Here is an 18,713-nt window from a genome sequence, read left to right as displayed (position 1 = left end):
GCGCTGGATAGATGGGGTAAGAAGGTTTACACTTCTGCAACCTTGGCAATCAGGGCTTTAAACTGTCAATTTCATATGCTTAAATGTCAACAGTATATCATGGGACTACTTAAACAGAAAATTGTTAACTTCTGACTGTGGAAAATAAAGATTTGACAGGATTTATTACATTCAGCTGAATAAGTTCGTAAACATACTTTGCAATGTGGGTTTGATTCCTTGGAGGCCTCTTGCAGAGCTGCTGTAACTGGATCTGTGCTAAGAAGGCATGCTTGGCTCAAAGAGCAAACTCTGCCTGACCATGTTAAAGCAAAATTGTTGGATGCTCCATTACAACAGGACCGTCTCTTTGGTAATAAAGCTAAAGAAGTGTTAAAGTTCTGGACTTATCCACTCTAAACACATTTCTGGACATTCCAAAATTCAAGATGCTGACTCTTCAGCAGTTACTACCTATGCTAGGCAAAGATGCCTGGTTGGTAACTCTAGACTTAAGAGGCTTACCTGCATATCCCAATCAGGGAATCTTGCAGAAGATACCTCTGCTTCAAAGCAGGCTACTTGCATTACCAGTTCTACTGCGCCCAGGGTCTTTACAAAGTGCCTGGCACCAGTAATTGCATTTTGCAGGCAAAGAAATATTCAAATGTATCCATACCTTGACGATTGTCTAATTCAGGCAGAAAACTAGGACATCCTTCTAAAGCATCTGGCGTTTGTAAAAAGGGTTCTAACTTGTCTAGGGTACACCATAAAAGAAAAGAAATCACAACTGGTACCCTCTCAAAAAATTACATTCCTGGGTGCAAGCTAGAATACAACTGCCCAGATGGCTTACCTTACGCCAGAAAAGCAAATTCAATTGGTGACTTACTTCAAACAGGTGGCCACAAAAACCCTGCTGTCTGCAAGACAAATTCTGCAAGCCTTGGGGTTCATGGCCTCCTGCATTCTTCTAATTCCATATGCAAGACTGCATATGAGGAAACTTCAGTGGTACTTAAGTTTATGGAGTCAACATTGTCACAGCCTGGAAACAGTGATTCCTATTATACCTTGCCTGCAACTAGAGTTCCTGTGGTGGGCAGAGGCCTGCCACCAAAACAAGGGACTGCCATTCACTCTGCCCCCTGCCGCCCAAACCCTGACTACAGACTCATCAGACTATGCTTGGGGGGCTCATCTGTCAGGGAAGTGCATTCAGGGCAAATGGAGCCCAAATCAAATGCACCTACATATCAATCAGAAAGATATGTTAGCTGTACAGAATGCACTGACAGCCTTAAATGACTACCTTCATCCAGGACAACTACTGATAGACAGACAACACCACAGTTATGTGGTACATAAACAAGCAGGGGGGGGGTACACATTCCTATCCCCTTTACAGACTAGCCATGGCATTGTGGAACATGGCCTTGACCTATCAAATACAACTACAAGCTCAATTCCTGCCAGGAAAGCTAAATACTCTAGCAGACGAACTAAGCAGAAATCTTATGGACCCACACGAATGGAAACGAACCACAAGTTTTCAACATGTTGACATGCAAATGGGGGAGCCCAGACATATATCTTTTTGCCTCACCCCAAAACTATCAGTTGGACAAATTCTGCACAAGAATTCATCACAAAAAAGCTTGGAAAGTGGATGCTATATCATTCAGCTGGAAAAACCTATCAGTCTATCCTTTTCCCCCTCTGCCTCTGCTCTCCAAAGTTCTATTAAAAGTCAAAGTTGACAAACCAAAAATTATTCTGATTGCTCCAGACTGGCCTTGCCAGCACTGGTACCCACTCCCGTGCAGTATGTCATACCTTCCTCCATGGCACCTGCCTCAGACTCCTTACCTACTGTCTCAGCAGAACTACCAAATTCTGCACACTCAGCTCCGAACTTTGAATCTTGCAGCGTGGCTAATCAACTAATTTCACCCTTGGCATCCCTCAGCAAACTACTAGAAAATCTTATACTGACAAATGGAAAAGATTCTGTGCCTGGAACCGATCACAAGGAATAAGCACAGCAATGCCCAATATTCCTCAGATTCTGCAATACTTAACTGAGATGCTTCACAAGAGCCTATCTTTTTCTTCCATAAAAATCCATGCCTCTGCCATTTCAGCTCATTACAACACAGAACCTCCCCTCTTCTCTCATCCTCTGCTAAAGCAGTATCTCAGAGGGGCCAAAAATTTAAGACCTCCCAGGAGAGCACCAACTCCTGCATGGGACCTCAATTTTGTTTTGGAAAAACTTACACTCCCTCCTTTTGAGCCAGCTGCTACTGCAGACCTAAAATTTCTCTCTTGGAAAACAGCTTTCCTTTTAGCAGTCACTTCAGCTAGAAGGATTTCAGAATTACAGGCTCTTATGGCAGTGGAGCCTTTCATTATTTTTCATCCAGACAGGGTGTCTCTCAGGACCAATCCATTTTTCATGCCTAAAGTGTGGTATCCAGTGTGGCTCCTAATCAGACCATTCATCTGCCAACTTTCTTTCCCAATCAACAGAACAAGGGTTAGTGGATTCTGCATTCATTGGTTGTACACAGACAACTTAGATTCTACTTAAACAGGACAAAATCTCTAAGAAAATCTGAACAACTATTGGTGGCATTTGCTGCAAGGGCAGAGGGAAAGGCTATTTCAAAGCAGACTATTTCCAAATGGATATGCTATTGTATTAGTTTCTGCTATATGCACCATGGTAAACCTATCCCCAAGGGGATCAGATCTCATTCCACCAGGGCTGCATCTACTTCTGCAGCCTTTCTCAGAGGGGTTCCTACCAGAGACATTCTAGAAGCTGCTACCTGGAGCTCAGTTCATACGTTCACCAAACATTACCATTTACCTCTCTTCTCTAAATCCAGAGCTGGCTTTACCCACTGCTGTCGGGCCTTATAGCTGCTCCTTATGCTGTATAAATCCATCCTCCCAATCATAGCTTTGGGATTCTACCCAAATGTAATGACTGCAACAGTGAAACACGAAGAACATAGTACAGTTGTGTACACTTAGCATAAATGTAGATGTTCGAGTATATTCACTATTGCAGTCCTGGTTACTCTCCCTCCAGCCCCATTTTTCTCTTACTATACCTCTCCTCTCCTTTACTATGCCTAAAAGCCTTTTTGGTGTATTTGCTTTTGATTAGATTTATATTTTTTGTGTTAAATTTTATACATATATATATATATATATATATATATATATATATATATATATATATATATATAGTGCTCCCCATTTGGGGGACACCTGACATCTGGGACAAGAAAAACTGATGTAATGGTATGGACACCTACAGGAGTGCATGGATCGTGCTATCCCAAATAAAACCAAGACTCATTCCTCCAAAGGCAGGAGACCTGTCTGGTGGACCCCTTCCATAAATAAGCTATACAACAGAAGGAGGAAGCTACTACATGATAGAGCAAAATCCCAAAAAGGGAAGGCATCTCTGATCAGTACTAGCAAGAAACTACGATCCCTCATAAAATCATCTAAGGCCAGCATCGAAAGAAAAATTGGACAATATGCTAAAGATAATCACAAGGCCTTTAGTTGTCAGGAACCTGGGTGGCAACTCCCAGATAATGCTCTGAGTTAGTTCAAATTGACAAAAAATACACTGAACCCACAGACATTGCCAACATCCTGGCAGACAGGTTCAGTGCAAACTCTCTCCCCCCCCTTCCCCCCCAAAAGAGCAAATGTCTATCCCAACAGAGTGTAGCCTCCCTGACATCACAGATGCACAGGTAAGAGTTGCCCTCTCCAAAGCAAAAAACACAGCATCAATGGGACCAGACGGTGTCCCGGGCTGCGTCTTACACAAACTCCAAGAAGAACTGAACCCTCTCATAAAGTCACTGTTCAATCTCAGCCTTACTACAGGATATGTACCCAAGGAAAGGCGTACAGCAGCAGTGGTCCCACTCCACAAAGGTGGTGCCACAACAGACCCCGGAAACTATTGCCCTATAAGCCTGACTAGCCTGGTCTGCAAAGCTATGGAGCGTATCATCATGAAACTCATAAACAAAGACACTGGGAACCTCCAAACACTGGATCCTACCCAATTCGGCTTTAAGGGCAGATCTTGCCTCTTGAACTTGGTCAACTTCTTTGAAACAGTCACCAAGGCCATAGATGAAGGGAAGGTAGTCCACACAGCCTACCTGGATCTCACAAAAGCCTTCGACACAATACCCCACTTGGGCATCATAAATAAGCTCACCAGTTTAAATATCAACCCCTATGTCACAAGATGGGTTGCAAACTGGCTCAGGGATAGAACCCATATGGTCAGAATTGCAGGTGCCATGTCGGACTCTAAACCAGTTACAAGTGGCGTCCCACAAGGCTCAGTCCTGGGACCTCTCTTCGGTATATATTTCTCTGAGGTACAGGCTAACATGGGAGGACTATGGCTGACCAAATTCACAGATGACTGCAAACTGGGTGCCATAATCGACTCGCCGACTGACACAAGCATCCTCCTAAAGGGTCTCACAGACGGATAACTGGTGCCAGAGCCATGGCCTAAAGCTAAATGCCAAAAAGTGCATAGTCATCCGCTTTGCCCACAAATTATCACATAGGTGGTAATCCATTAAGTACGGAAGAAGTAATTAGGGATTTGGGGACCCAAGTAGATAGCAATCTCTCCTTTGACAATCACGTTGCCAAAGTGGTTAGAAAGGCCTTCTATATAGCCCACCTTATCACGAAAGGGTTCACATCTAGATCAAGAGAGGTCATTGTGCCCCTCTACTCATCACTCATCAGGCCCATAATTGAATACAATGTCCCATTTGGGATGTACCTTACCCGATACCTGCAGCAACTGGAAAGACCCCAAAAGTACCTCACCACGAGGATCAAGAGACTCAGATGCCCTACGCAGTTAGGCTAAGGAAACTCCAGCTCTACTCAGTTGCTTACCGCCTACTCAGAGGCGATCTGTGCCTGACGTATAAAGCCATGTCCAACCCAGAATAAATGGACATGCTCCACCTCAGGAAATCCAAATCCCTTAGAGCTACACGCTCCAGGGACTTAAACCTCAGCACAGAAGTAAATAGGACATGCTGGAGGGACAGATTCATATCCCAGAGGCTCCCCTCACTCTGGAACAAAATCCCAATCCATGTTAGGCATAAGTCCTTCAATGACCCTCTTCAAGAGAAATCTTGACGAGTGGATGGGAGATCGTAGGTTTACCCCTGGGATCTCTTCTGTGTCCCTACTAGACAGAGGCACAGTAAACTAACCTCAAAAGGGCTATATTCTGTGACATACTATACAGAGGCACAGTCAACTAATCTAAAAGGGTGGCGAAAGCCAAACCCGCTCTGGCTAGGCTTATAAGTGCCCTAGGGCAGATAGCCTAGTATCAACCTATGAACCTATGGAAGAAGGGACAGCAACCGAAGCAGGACCCAATTGTTAATCAGGCCACTGAGGGCAACCTGCCAGCAGATTACCCAAATGTAATGACTGCAACAGTGAATACACTCGAACATCTACATTTATGGTAAGTGTACACAACTGTACTATCTCCAGTGTTATCAAATGTTAACTTTTTATATGTTATAATATTTAGTACATGGTTCAAGATACTTTGCTTTAGCATACTCTTCTGAGGAATCCATTTTCAACTACAAATGATTAAATATTAAAAGAATCATCAAAATAAGTTACCATTGAATTCAAATGAATTAAATCATAATTTAAGTCAGATTGTATGAGGTAATCACACAATGCAACCAGATATTTAGTACACTGAGCTAACTTTACTTTGATCACTGCACTAGTTCAGTTGCACTAAAATGCTCTTCATGTCAGTAAAAATCAGAGATAAAGAAACAAAATGACTCAAAATAAGTCTTCTTTTATCAGGCAGTTGCACAGTAAATCACACTCCAGCACTGGATTATTTCAGATATGTACCTGCATTATATGGCTAGTTTAATTTTGACACTGGTGAGGCTCAACTCCTTTTACCAAGATTGCTGTATCAAACGCCATCAGAGTCTGTTCATGATTATTTCAGTGCTGCATGCTTTCTGACTTATTTGTTTATATGCAATTATTTAATAACTCTTATTCTGTTTAACTTGAAATTGGACCATCTTAACTCTAACTTGATCAATACATTTAAAATAAAATAAAAATACAGTGTTGTCTTTTTAATAGTTGCTGCTTTTGAAGTATTATGCTGTAGTTTGTCTCTTAAATAGATAAAATAGTGAAGTCAACATTTAGCAGCAGTGGTTTTACTTGCATTTCTGTTAAATGTAACTTTATAAAATGTTATGATGTCTTCCAGGGTGGTCCGATAAATGGATTTTACCTTTAGTAAGTTACATCCACTCCACTCAACTTTCTTACAAGTGGAGTCTTGTATTCAGTTTTGCGAGACCTGTTAACTGAAGGGTAGAAGATACGATACATTTCATGAATTATTAGTTTCACACAGTGGTTGGCTTGTGGAGTAGATAGCTTCATCAGAAATAAGTAATTGCAAATTTAATTTAGCCATGTTTTAATGAAATATATAATGAGAGTAAAAATGCTCATATTATTGGTCTAAGGTTGTTGAAAATGTTTGCCATTTTATTGTGGTACTTAAGCTGACAGCATTATACTTGTTTTTCACTTTAGGCCATGTCCAGTAAAAACTCTGATGTTCATCATGTTTCACTGTTGCAGTCATCACTGTAGGGTTCTTCCTGCCCACAGGCAGTCCTTGGTCGGCCAGAATCCCAAAGTCTGGGTCCGTGTTCAGTCATGCTCCCTGACGTCAGAGCGCCAGGGGTACAAATCTGCCAGCTGACGCCATGTTCTCCAGTCTTTCTTGTCATGCGGTGGAAGCAGTTCGCAAGTGCCGGTCGGCTGACTCCTGATATTTTTCGTACTTCATTCCGAAGACTTTCTTCTTTACAAAGCTAAGTACCCCATTGGGGAAACTTTTTTCTTGCTCCAGACCGATGTCAAAAAAAGTTAATAATTGTATTTCTTGTGGGAAGCAAATACCTCATAAGGATTTCCACTCTTACTGTATTCCTTGTTTAGGCCCTGACCACGACGTAGCTAGTTGTCGGTTTTGTGCTAGATTTAATCAACGTACTATTAAGCGGAGATACGATTTTGCTTTTCACTACTTTGGCAGGCGATTTAATTACAATATGTCGTCGGACACGCTTCCGACTACCGGAGTTCACAACCGACGCAAGGATAAGGACAGGCCTCCAAGGTCCAAATCAGACGACGGTTTACAAGTGGAGCCAGCTGCAAGTTCGGCCATCGGTGAGGCGCTTTTGCAGACCCTGTCGGCCATTACAGAACCGCTTGCCGAAACGGACTCCCACGAGGAGCCAACTAGGCCTTTGAGTACTCCAGGTGCAGGACCTTCGGACAATGCTCCCTTGGATGGGTCCGGAGCCGCTGTGCAGGTACCGGCTTCCGAGGGGGTTTTCAGGCCTACACAGCTTCAGATAAAGGCAAAGACAAAGGCAAATACTCCTTCTAAATCTAAGACTCAAGCCCAGGCCTCCTCTGATCCGGGACCCAAGTCTCAAAAACAAATGCTTAAAATGGAGGACTTGCTAACTATGATTAGAGGTTCGCATCCCCCTCAAGACAAAAGGCCAAGACAAGAATTGGATTATGAATCCTCTGATCAGGCATCTATTTCTTCAGTGTCTTCCTCTGAACAGGAATATGCTTTCCCTCCTTATGAGGATTCTGATGCTGAGGAATCAGTTCCTTCAACTTCTCCCCCTGAGGATTTTTCTTTTGCGGAAACTTTACATGACATGAGGGAACATTTTCACTGGGAAGGACAGGAGTACTCTGAATCCAAGAGAAGGCTTAGGGATTTCCTCCTCCTTCCCCAACACAGACCCCTGGCTATTCCTCCTATTTTGGATATTGTGGATGATGTCTTTTCTGAGGCTAATTTAACTCCCGACTCCTTTCTTCCAGCCCATGCAAAGCCTGACAGATATTACAGGGTCCCTGACTCCCACCAGTTTCTTTATAAAAATCCTACTGCTGATCCAGAAACCATTTCACAGGGTCCTAAGGGCGTTAAGGCCGCCTCTGCTAAGAACCCTGTTCCGTCAGATAAGGATTCTAGGGCTTTGGAGAGATGGGGCAAAAAAGTGTACACTTCTGCTACTTTATCCATTAGGGCTTTAAATTGTCAATTCCATATGCTAAAATATCAGCAGTTTCTCCTGTTTGTTATGAAACAAAAGCTAGGTACCATTTCTGCATGTGCAGATAATAAGGAATTACACGATTTGATGCATGCTACTGAGCAGGTGGGGAAGCATGGCTTACACTGTGGTTTTGATGCCTTAGAGGCTTCATGCAGGGCGGCTGCCACTGGCACAGTCATTAAAAGGCATGCTTGGTTAAAGGAACAAAACTTGCCTGATCAAGTGAAAGCAAAGTTACTGGATGCTCCTGTTCAACATAATGTTTTGTTTGGGTCTAAGGCTGAAGAGGTGATGAAGAAAATGGAGGATAAGGCAAAATCCATGCAAATGGTTAATGATTTCTTACAAGTTCAGCCCCCAAGATTTAGCAGAAATTGGCCAACTAAAAATTGGTCCTTTCCCAGCTCGGACAGGCCTCAGAGGGGTAAATATAGGCGCACCAGAGGGAGGACCCAAGCGCAGACCTCTTACAGACCTAGACAGTGGACTGCTTCCACCCCCAGGGGTGGAGAAGACAGACCTCAGTCTTATAGGAAACAGGCTCAATGACTCCCCCTGCATGGCTCCAGGAACCTCTCTCCTGGAAGCCCCTTTAGGAGGAAAACACTCTTTTTCACCAAAATTGGACTTGCATAACCCAAGACAAGTGGGTTATGGATGTAGTTTCAAGAGGTTACAAATTCCACTTTCATACCTTGCCAAAACCAAACTGATGGCCAGACCTACCAAAACACCAATGGGTGGAGGCATTAAACCAGGTGGGGATCCCTCATGGCTATGAGGGCCATAGAACCGGTTCCACTATTGGAGACTGGGCAAGGTTTTTACTCAAGGCTCTTTCTAGTTCCCAGAAAACAAAATTCTTGGAGACCCATCCTGGATCTGTCAGTCTTAAATACTTTCCTGGAGATACCAAAGTTCAAGATGCTTACTCTACAGCAGCTCCTGCCAATGTTGAGCAAAAATGCATGGATGGTGACATTGGATTTAAAGGAGACTTACCTACACATCCCTATCAAACAGGAGTGCAGAAAATACCTCTGGTTCAAGGCCGGCTCAAAATATTACATATTCTCTGCGCTGCCCTTTGGCTTGTCTACTGCGCCCAGGGTCTTCAACATGTGCCTGGCACCAGTAGTAGCTTACTGCATACCCAAGGGAATTCAAATTTACCCTTGCCTGGGCGATTGCCTAATTCAAGCAGACAGCAAGGATGTCTTACTCCGGCACCTGGAATTTGTTCAAAATCTACTCAAGTACCTGGGATTCACTGTGAACATAGTCAAATTTGACACCCACACAACAGATAACTTTTCTGGGTGCTCTTCTAAACAGAACAACCCAGATGGCATTCCTGACATCCGAAAAACAACTTCAGCTGGCTTCAACTTTCAAAACCCTGGTGTCAATGTCTCAGCTAACTGCAAGGAAATTCCTGCAGGCTGTGGGTTACATGGCCTCCTGCATCCTTCTCATACCATATGCAAGACTGCATATGAGAAAAATACAATGGTACCTAAAAAGCGTATGGTCCCAACATTGTCACAGTCTAGACACACAGATTGCTGTCTTGCCTTGCCTGCAAAAGGAGTTCCATTGGTGGACCATGGCATGTCTTCAAAACAAAAGGAAAGCCTTCAGTCTGCCTCCAGCCAACCAAGTGTTAACCACGGACGCCTCGGATTACGCATGGGGAGCCCACTTGCAGGGGAAAGGCCTGCAAGGTTTTTGGACAGAGAACCAGAAGTACCTACATATCAATTTAAAAGAGATGTTAGCTGTGCAGAATGCCCTCTTGGCTTTCAAGGATCTTCTACAGCCAGGGCAACTACTGATACGGGCAGACAACACCACAGTTATGTGGTACATAAACAAGCAAGGGGGTGTTCACACTCCTACCCGCTTTGCAGACTAGCCATGACTCTATGGAACACAGCTCTAGCATGCAAAGTGGACCTACAAGCTCAGTTCCTGCCAGGGAAACAAAATGTTCTGGCAGACAGCCTGAGCAGGAACCTGTCAGACCCATACGAGTGGATGCTAGACACCCAAATATTCAAGATGATTACAGAAGCCTGGGGCTGCCCGGACATAGATCTATTTGCATCCCCCCTCAACTACCAGTTACAGATTTTTTGCACAAGGACATATCACAAACTAGCATGGAAAGTGGATGCTCTCTCATTCAGTTGGAGGAACCTCTCTGGGTATGCCTTTCCTCCTCTACCTCTTCTTCCACGGGTGTTATTAAAGATAAAGCAGGACAAACCCAAGATGATTTTACTGGCCCCAAATTGGCCTTGTCAATTTTGGTACTCAACACTGATGAACCTATTCCAGGAGCCTCCTTGGATTCTACCTCAAATTCCAAATCTTTTGTCCCAACACCAGGGCCAGGTTCTGCACTCTCGTATAAAAACTCTCAGCCTGGCGTATTCAGGGTCTATGATTAATCCAACCCTTCCCAAACAGGTCATGGATGTCATCTTAGAAGCCAGACGCCCTAGCACTAGAAAATCTTATGAGGGTAAATGGAAGAGATTTTGCACCTGGATGCATGCTCAGGATTCAGATCCTCTCATTCCTAATATTCCATTGATTTTACATTACCTGACAGACATGTTACATAAGGGTTTATCCTTCTCCTCCATAAAAATACATGCCTCAGCTGTCTCTGCACCATTACAGTACAGATCCTCCAATCTTTTCACATCTACTTCTGAAACAATATCTCAGAGGAGCAAAGAATTTAAGGCCCCCTAGGACACCACCCATACCTGCATGGGACCTCAACTATGTTCTGGAAAAACTTACTCTACCTCCTTTTGAGCCTGCTGCCACATCTGATATAAAGTATTTATCATGGAAAACAGCTATCCTACTGGCTTTGACTTCAGCCAGGAGAGTCTCAGAGTTACAAGCACTCATGGCTGTGGAACCTTATATTATTTTTCTTCAAGACAGGGTGTCTTTAAGGACTAATCCTACTTTCATGCCTAAAGTGGTTTCTAAAGTGGCTCTAAACCAAACTATTCACCTGTCAACTTTTTTCACTAACCCACAAAATAAGGGGGAGAGGATCTTGCATTCTTTGGACGTGCACAGGCAGCTTCATTTTTACCTGGACAGAACCAAGGATATTAGGAAAACAGAATAACTGTTTGTTTCTTATGCAGCAAATTCCCAAGGCAAAGCTATTTCAAAACAGACCATTTCAAAATGGATTGCTCATGGAATCAGATTTTGTTACTCTCATCATGGAAAGCAAATCCCAGGAAAAGTTAGGACTCGCTCTACCAGATCTGCTGCTACTTCAGCTGCCTTTCTCAGGGAAGCTGCAACTTGGAGTTCAGTGCATACTTTCTCTAAGCACTATAACCTCCCTCTTTATTCTAAGTCTAGGGCAGGCTTTGCTTCTGCAGTCTTGCTGGGCCTTCTAGCCACCCCTTCTACTCTATAACCACCACCCTTTATCTCAGCTTTGGGATTCAACCCTACAGTGATGACTGCAACAGTGAAACACGATGAACATAGTACAGTTGTGTACACTTACCTTAAATGTAGATGTTAGTGTGTCTTCACTGTTGCAGTCTGGGTTACCCACCCTCCTGTCCCCTCTTATACTTTTATTACTGTGGTTTCCTACTTCACCCTTCTTCTGAGGTGTATTTGCTACAGGGTATGGGGTTTGTTGTATGTTACATTTTTGTTTTACTATTAGCCTTCACTTTTGGGCACCTGACATCTGGGGCAAGAAAAACTGGAGAACATGGCGTCAGCTGGCAGCTTTGTACCCCTGGCGCTCTGACGTCTGGGAGCATGACTGAACAGCCGATGCCGGACCCAGACTTTGGGATTCTGGCCGACCGAGGACTGCTTGCCGGCAGGAAGAACCCTACAGTGATGACTACAACAGTGAAGACACTCTAACATCTACATTTATGGTAAGTGTACACAAATGTACTTTTCAACGTTTGCATCGCCTTAACTTTTTCTGTTTTTTTTTTTTTTTTTTTTTTTTTTTTTTGCTTGTATAGGTACAGTCTTCTATAGATGACAGAGTATTAGTAATGGGAGCAACCAACAGACCGCAAGAATTGGATGGAGCTGTTCTAAGGTAGTTTATTAATGTGCAGTATTGTTAATTAGGGTTTGCTTTGTCGTCTCTGTTGCTGTTTTTAATCTTTGCTTGCACTGCATCCCTTTTTAAGTTCACCAGATAGTGTGCTTTAAAATGGTTTGTTTACTTCAAAAGCATTGGATTTCATATTGGGTGGCATCACACTGTTGATGGTGTGGCTTAGCTGCTCAATGTAGGTGATATGAGAAGCTGTGTGAAACCGCAGTGAATACACACAGTGCAGTTATGAAAGAAAAGAACACTGTTGCAGTGCAATTCCTTATCAGTGAGAATTAAGCTGTAAACTGATGTTTGTCATTTTAGTCTGACTTCCATAGCTTTTAGGTATCCCTAAAGTGTGTCTAGTCTCCATACCTCTCAATCTCTTGGTGCAAGAAATCTGGACAAAGTCAAAAATAATGGGGGGACGAAGGGTGGGAGGATGGCATAATTAAGGTGGTTTACCTTACGGACAAAAGGTACAGGATTTGATTCTCACATGGGGTAATTGGCTAGGCTTAAAATGGCCCACAAGGGCAGTTAGTCTAGTACTAATCTATGAACATCCCAAAAATAGGTATAGATTTTAAATATTGCTCCTATAAACTTAGAATAACAGGATCTGATGTTGTCCACCTCGTTCTGATTCATGTATGGGTTATGGATCCGATCCTCGGGTCCAACTTGGCTGTCTGCTACAGACTTCAGCTTCGAGCTCTTCCCTTTACCCACAATCCCCTGTACTAAGCACAGCTTCCTCAGATCTTGTTTGCCAGCATTCATGTTGGATGTGCTGTCCAGTGCTTGTTTCTAATTTCAGTTCTTCTCTGGTTTTGCAGATGTGTGTTCTTTTTCTCTAGATTTATTGCCTTTTTCTTCCTCCCGCCCACAGAGCTGATCACATCACTGGCATTAGGTACGCTGTCTAGGTTAGTTAAGGTTAGAGTTTGAACTTTCTCTTAGTTGTTTCAGCAATTAGGGTTATTGTAGTTGTAATCATTTTTATAGTTAGACTAGTGTTGTAGTGCTTTCACTTGCATTAGTAGTGTTGGTAGTTCTTGTTAGATTAGAAATGTAGTTATGGCTAAACCTGCAGGTTTTAAGAAAACCTTTCCTGCCAAATACCTCCAGATTGCATCCACAGCTATAGCTGATCCCATTTCAATTCTAATAAATAGATCCATCACTGAACACACTGTTCCATCACTGTGAAAAACCTCATATGTCATACCACTCCACAAAGGTGGCCCCTCCCTAGACTTTTCCAACTATCGACCAATTGCAATTCTCCCACCGCTAAGATCCTAGAAAGATGTATTCATCACCAGTTCCTTTCCTGTCTCCTCACCAACAACCTTCTCTCCTCAATCCAACATGGATTTCGCCCATCCCACAGCACCACCACTGCCCTACTCAAATTCACCAATACTACACTCTCCCGCAAGAATCTAGGTAAATTAGTCTCAGCTACCTTCCTAGACTTATCCAAGGCATTCGACACAGTCTCACATAGTAAACTACTGTCTTGTCTCTCTCTCTGACCTCATCCTTAACACCCTTACCCTGCTCTGGTTTGAGCTTTTTAGATAACCGCCAATAGTCTATCAAATTGCATAACTCTCTATCCCCACCCACTCACAACCTCATTTGGCATGCTGCAAGGAGCAATCCTAGGACCCCTTCTTTTTAATATCTTTACAGACCAACTCCACTCAGCTACCTCTAAAGCCGACATAGTCCAGTACGCTGATGACACAACTCACATATGCTCTGCATCCAACTTCTCCAACAAAAATCCCAGAAAGCCTTCTCTGAAATAGAGAACTGGCTTAACAACTCATACTAAATATCAAGAAAACACAACTAATGCTATTCCACTCTACTAAAACTAGCAACCTTACCTTCTCTAGACACTCTGACAACAAAACCCAAATCACCCCTGTCACTGAGACTAAACTCCTAGGAGTTACCATTGACCAGCAACACAAATTCACAAAGCTCATGACCATCACTAAAGTCCACAAAAAGCTAGGTTCCCTCTATCACTGTAAAAGTTATCTAACCAATGACTCTCGAATTGCAATAGCCGGGACCCACCTCCTAGATACTCTACTTTATGCATCCCCAATTCTAACTAATCTTTACAAAACTAACCTTAATAAACTTTCCATCTGTTACAACAAAATCGACAGATTTGCTACCAATGCCCAATCACAATCCCATCACTGCCTTTCCCTACAAGCCTTGCACTGGCTTGAATTTCCAAACCTATTAAGGTACCATCAACTCAGCCTAGCTCATCTAATTCTGTACTATCCCTAGAAAACCCCTGACCTGACTGGCATGCTGAATTTCTACAATTAAAATAGACAACTTTGGTCCTCCAACAAAGCCTTAATCAAAACCATCACATGGAAAAACAACTCCTGGGTATCACTGTTTGCCCATGAAATAGCAAAAATGTGGAACAACCTTATCCTTGACCTCAGACTGCAAAAGTCCATACCCTCCAACAGCCTACTTAAAACATACCTCTTCATCAACCATCTTTGTAACTGTAATTGACCCCCTGAAGCCTCATCCACTCACTCACTTCTACACCCTATCTGTCCTGGACAACACAAACACACACTATACCTCTCCATGTGTGAGCAATAACCTATATATGAGTGTTTGTGTGTGTGTGTGTATATATATATATATATATATATATATATATATATATATATATATATATTATATATATATATATATGTGTGTGTGTGTATATATGTGCTTTTGTATATATGTGCTTTTGTGTGTGTATGTGTATATATATATATATATATATATATATATATATGTGTGTGTGTGCGTGTGTGTATATATTTATATATATATTTACTTGCATGTATATATGGAAACTTAAACATTTATTTACTCTTATTCAATTGTGAAATATCTTGAAATGCTCTTCCAGGTTCTTATCTACTCTCATTATATATTTTGTACACTTGTATTTTCAACCAAAAGGGGTAATATCCTGTTATTTTATTGTATACTAACTGCTGTAAAGTCTACAATCTGTATATACTACTCTGTAAGGTCTCTTATGTAAATTTTTCTTCTCTGTAAACTTACGGAGTTTTTCTCCCCAGGACACCGCTGAAAACGGACACTTGTCCAGTTGGACTGTCCTGGCAAACAAATGTTAAATAAAGAACAGTGCGTGGACATAAAATTCCACACTAGACTCTCATGATAAATGCATTTATCGTCTAGGAGTGGCACACCTACAGTCTCGGTGTGCTTTTTGTGAAGAGGTTAACCCCAGGGCTATCGCTGGGAGGTGAAATAAACTGATTTTGAAAGGGATTCTGCCTTCCTCCTCTTCTTCACCATGGGCTTCACCCCCTGAGCATGTCGACAGGTTCTGTTACAGACCTGAAGAAGCACCCGAATAAGCACTCCAAGGCTTCATCAGAACCTCCATCAAAAATGTTGAAGTCCTCGGATGCATCTGCTCTGAGGCTAGGTTCTGCTCCAGTGGATCTAAAAGGCCTCTCGGATCCATCTGGGCTATGCTGAAGACATCATTTCCTTTGGATCCAACTTTGGATCGGTGATTATCTCTACCCCTTCGGATCCTGCACATTCCTCGGATCAGAGGAGGTTGGATCAGGCTTCAAGCTCTCCATTACCCTGTAGCTCATCTTCAGAACCCAGGACTTCGGCTTTGAGAACTGGCGTCTCTTACCCATGGTTCGTACGAAGATCCTGCAAACCCCGCGCCAGTCCCGTCCTTCCTCTGTAGCTTCATCCAGATCCTCCAGAAGTGCCTCAGAATATGATGTGTACAGGATGGTGAGGAAGATTACCATGGCTGAGATGCAGATGGGGGTTTGTCGGCTCTATCGTCTCCTGGGTCTATGAGTGCTGCTGCCATCATAGACTCTCCTTCTGTGATTCAACCCTCGGTTTTGGAGTCCTAGGACTTTAGCCACCCGAGAAAATTGATATCCGGCACAAAGACTTTTACTTTCTCTACTCCGACGGTTCCCTTGACCACCTCTGCTTTGAGATCTTTAGATCAGAGCTTCTTGGATCGATGATGTAGAGGTCTGATCCAAGGGTAGAGTTCCATCTCCAGTTTTGTCGAAGCCGTCTCTCCCACTCTGTGTCTTGGTTGTCAGCATGGGCCCGATTCAGTCTGTGAGCTTGTGGATCCAAGGCCGTTGTCATGTCTTCTTTGAGGACTTCGGTCCTGATGCAGTTTGACAGGGGTTCTCCCAGTCCCTCGGCTTTACACATTATTGAAAAGGCTTTAAGCGTGCCAGGCTTGTTCTTCGAGCTCTTGGATGGTAATGCAGCTGCCATAATAGTTCCCCTGGTGAGGTTCTATATACGTGTTCTCCATTGGACCTTGGCTGTGCAGTGGTCTATACTTCACCATTCTCTATCTGTTCCTATCAAGTTGACAAAGGCTTGCAGAACCCACCTGGGATGGTGGATTCATATCTGTCACTCAGCAGACTGTTCATTCTTCACTCAACCACAGACACTTCCCAGCAAGGTGGGGGGGGGGCATTTTAAAGGTAAGATGGTCCAGGGCATATGGACTTCCTTAGAGACTAGACCGCATATCAGTGTTCTTGAGATGAGGGCAGTCCTTCTCTTGTTCCAAGCCTTTCAGGACATTCTCCCTTAGGAGACCATTGCAATTAACACAGACAACATGTCAGTCTGGTACATAAACAAAGAGGAGCTGGTTCTTAGCCCCTCTGCAGAGACCATGAGGGTTTGGGAATGAGAGATCTCTTTACACCGCTTTTTCATTGCATCTCACATACTGGGGAAAACTATTGCATTGGTAGACAAACTCAGCAGTTCCATTCTGACACCCCACAAGTGGTCCCTCAATCAAACAGTAGCGAATCAGATTTTCGATCACTGGGGTCTCCCTTGCTGCGATCCCTTTGCTTCTCCTCAGAATTATAAGTGCAGCAAATACTTCATGCTGATACGCCCACCCAGGGGGTCCCTGAGGAATGATGTAGTCCATGATTGGCCCTCTGGTCTCCTCTTTGCTTATCCTCCCTTACAGTTGATCCCAAAATTTCTTCAGAAAGCCCAATGGTTGAAGAGCACTGTAACCCTCATTGTCCCTTGTTGGCCTAATCAGATTTTGTTCCCCTTCCTCTGGTCTCATCTGAAGTATCCCCCATGGATACTGAAGCCCAGTCAGGATCTCCTAACCCATCCTTTCCTGAGACCCCATCAAGTTCTGTCCACTCTGAAGCACTTGATCTGATGTTGTCGTAATTCCTCCTCATGATAGGGTCTCTGATCCAGCCCGACCACATTCTCCAGACTTGAGCTCCTCCCCCTTACCCCTAATGCATTACACCCAACCAAGCACTTCATATCTCATTTGCAGTTGCAGCATCCGGATGTGGATCTCTGTGCTCTTGAACTGTGGTAGTTTTCATTGTATTTCAAAGCTACTGTGTGTTGTATCTTTTGTGGGTTCTGTAAGTGATATCTTCCCTCATTGGTTAGTTTCTTTTCTTGTATGCATGTGTGCATGTGAGTGGTCTTGTTCTACAACCTTTCTTCCTGTTACAAAATAGAAAAGAAAATGTTTGTTTCAGTTGGAGTGTGTTATAGCTCTTAGACGTCTCTCTCTTTACAGTGTCCATTGTGTTTTGGCTGGCTTTGGCAGTCCCATTATTATCTTTTCTGATGAACCTTCCCCAGGGTTCAGGCGTTGCACTTCTTGTGGGCATAAAATCTCTAGTCAGGGTGCCCACAAGGAGTGTGTGTATTGTGTAGGTGTGGATCACCTAAAAACTGATTGTGTGGTATGCGCTTCTTTCAATCCGCAAGCTCTTGGGGACAGGTGAAATAATTTAATCTTGAGGGTTTTTCTTCCCAACTTCGGCTCTTGAGGCTCAGATCCTTTCCTTGGCTTCCCCACCTTCTTCCTCTCAATAGAAGCAAAAAGGAGGTCTCTCCTTGCCTCCCTGAGATAGCCTCTGGAACCGAAGGCCAAGACTAAGAAAACTTTGGAGCCAACCTGCTCTGATCCAAAGTGCCTGCTCCATCTGATCCACCAGCATCCTCTGATCCAGGGGAAGTTAAAACCTTGTCACCTCCTTTGTCGTTGGCTCCAGTGTTGGATCCATTGACTGGATCAAAGAGCTCAGAGCAAGTCTCCTACCCATTCAGTTAAGTTTAAGCACTAACATCCTCCCTTGTTGGCTTCTTCAAGATCCTCTAGAAGCTGGTCTGAGGCAGACATAGGATGAGAGTACTCAAGGGCCAGATCCAGATTGGGGGTAGTGTCTGCTTTGTCCCCTATCCTATCAGATCCGTGA

The 18,713-nt window shown here is 43.4% G+C and overlaps 1 protein-coding gene across 1 annotated transcript in view; it reads left to right on the top strand.

Moving 5' to 3' along the window:
• The window catches only part of SPAST (spastin), a 2,490,626-nt gene that overhangs the window by 1,636,402 nt on the left and 835,511 nt on the right, over window positions 1-18,713 (top strand). The window contains exon 11 of the mRNA XM_044058595.1: window positions 12,275-12,354. Within this exon, the coding sequence (XP_043914530.1) occupies window positions 12,275-12,354 (80 nt within the window). The remainder of the gene's footprint in view (window positions 1-12,274; window positions 12,355-18,713) is intronic.

The sequence above is a fragment of the Protopterus annectens genome, chromosome 1.part2, assembly GCF_019279795.1.
Source record: "Protopterus annectens isolate FY-2018-M chromosome 1.part2, PAN1.0, whole genome shotgun sequence".
NCBI lineage: Eukaryota > Metazoa > Chordata > Ceratodontiformes > Protopteridae > Protopterus > Protopterus annectens.
The sequence above is the reverse complement of the archived record's forward strand: the minus strand, read 5'-3'. Positions and strand labels throughout refer to the sequence as shown.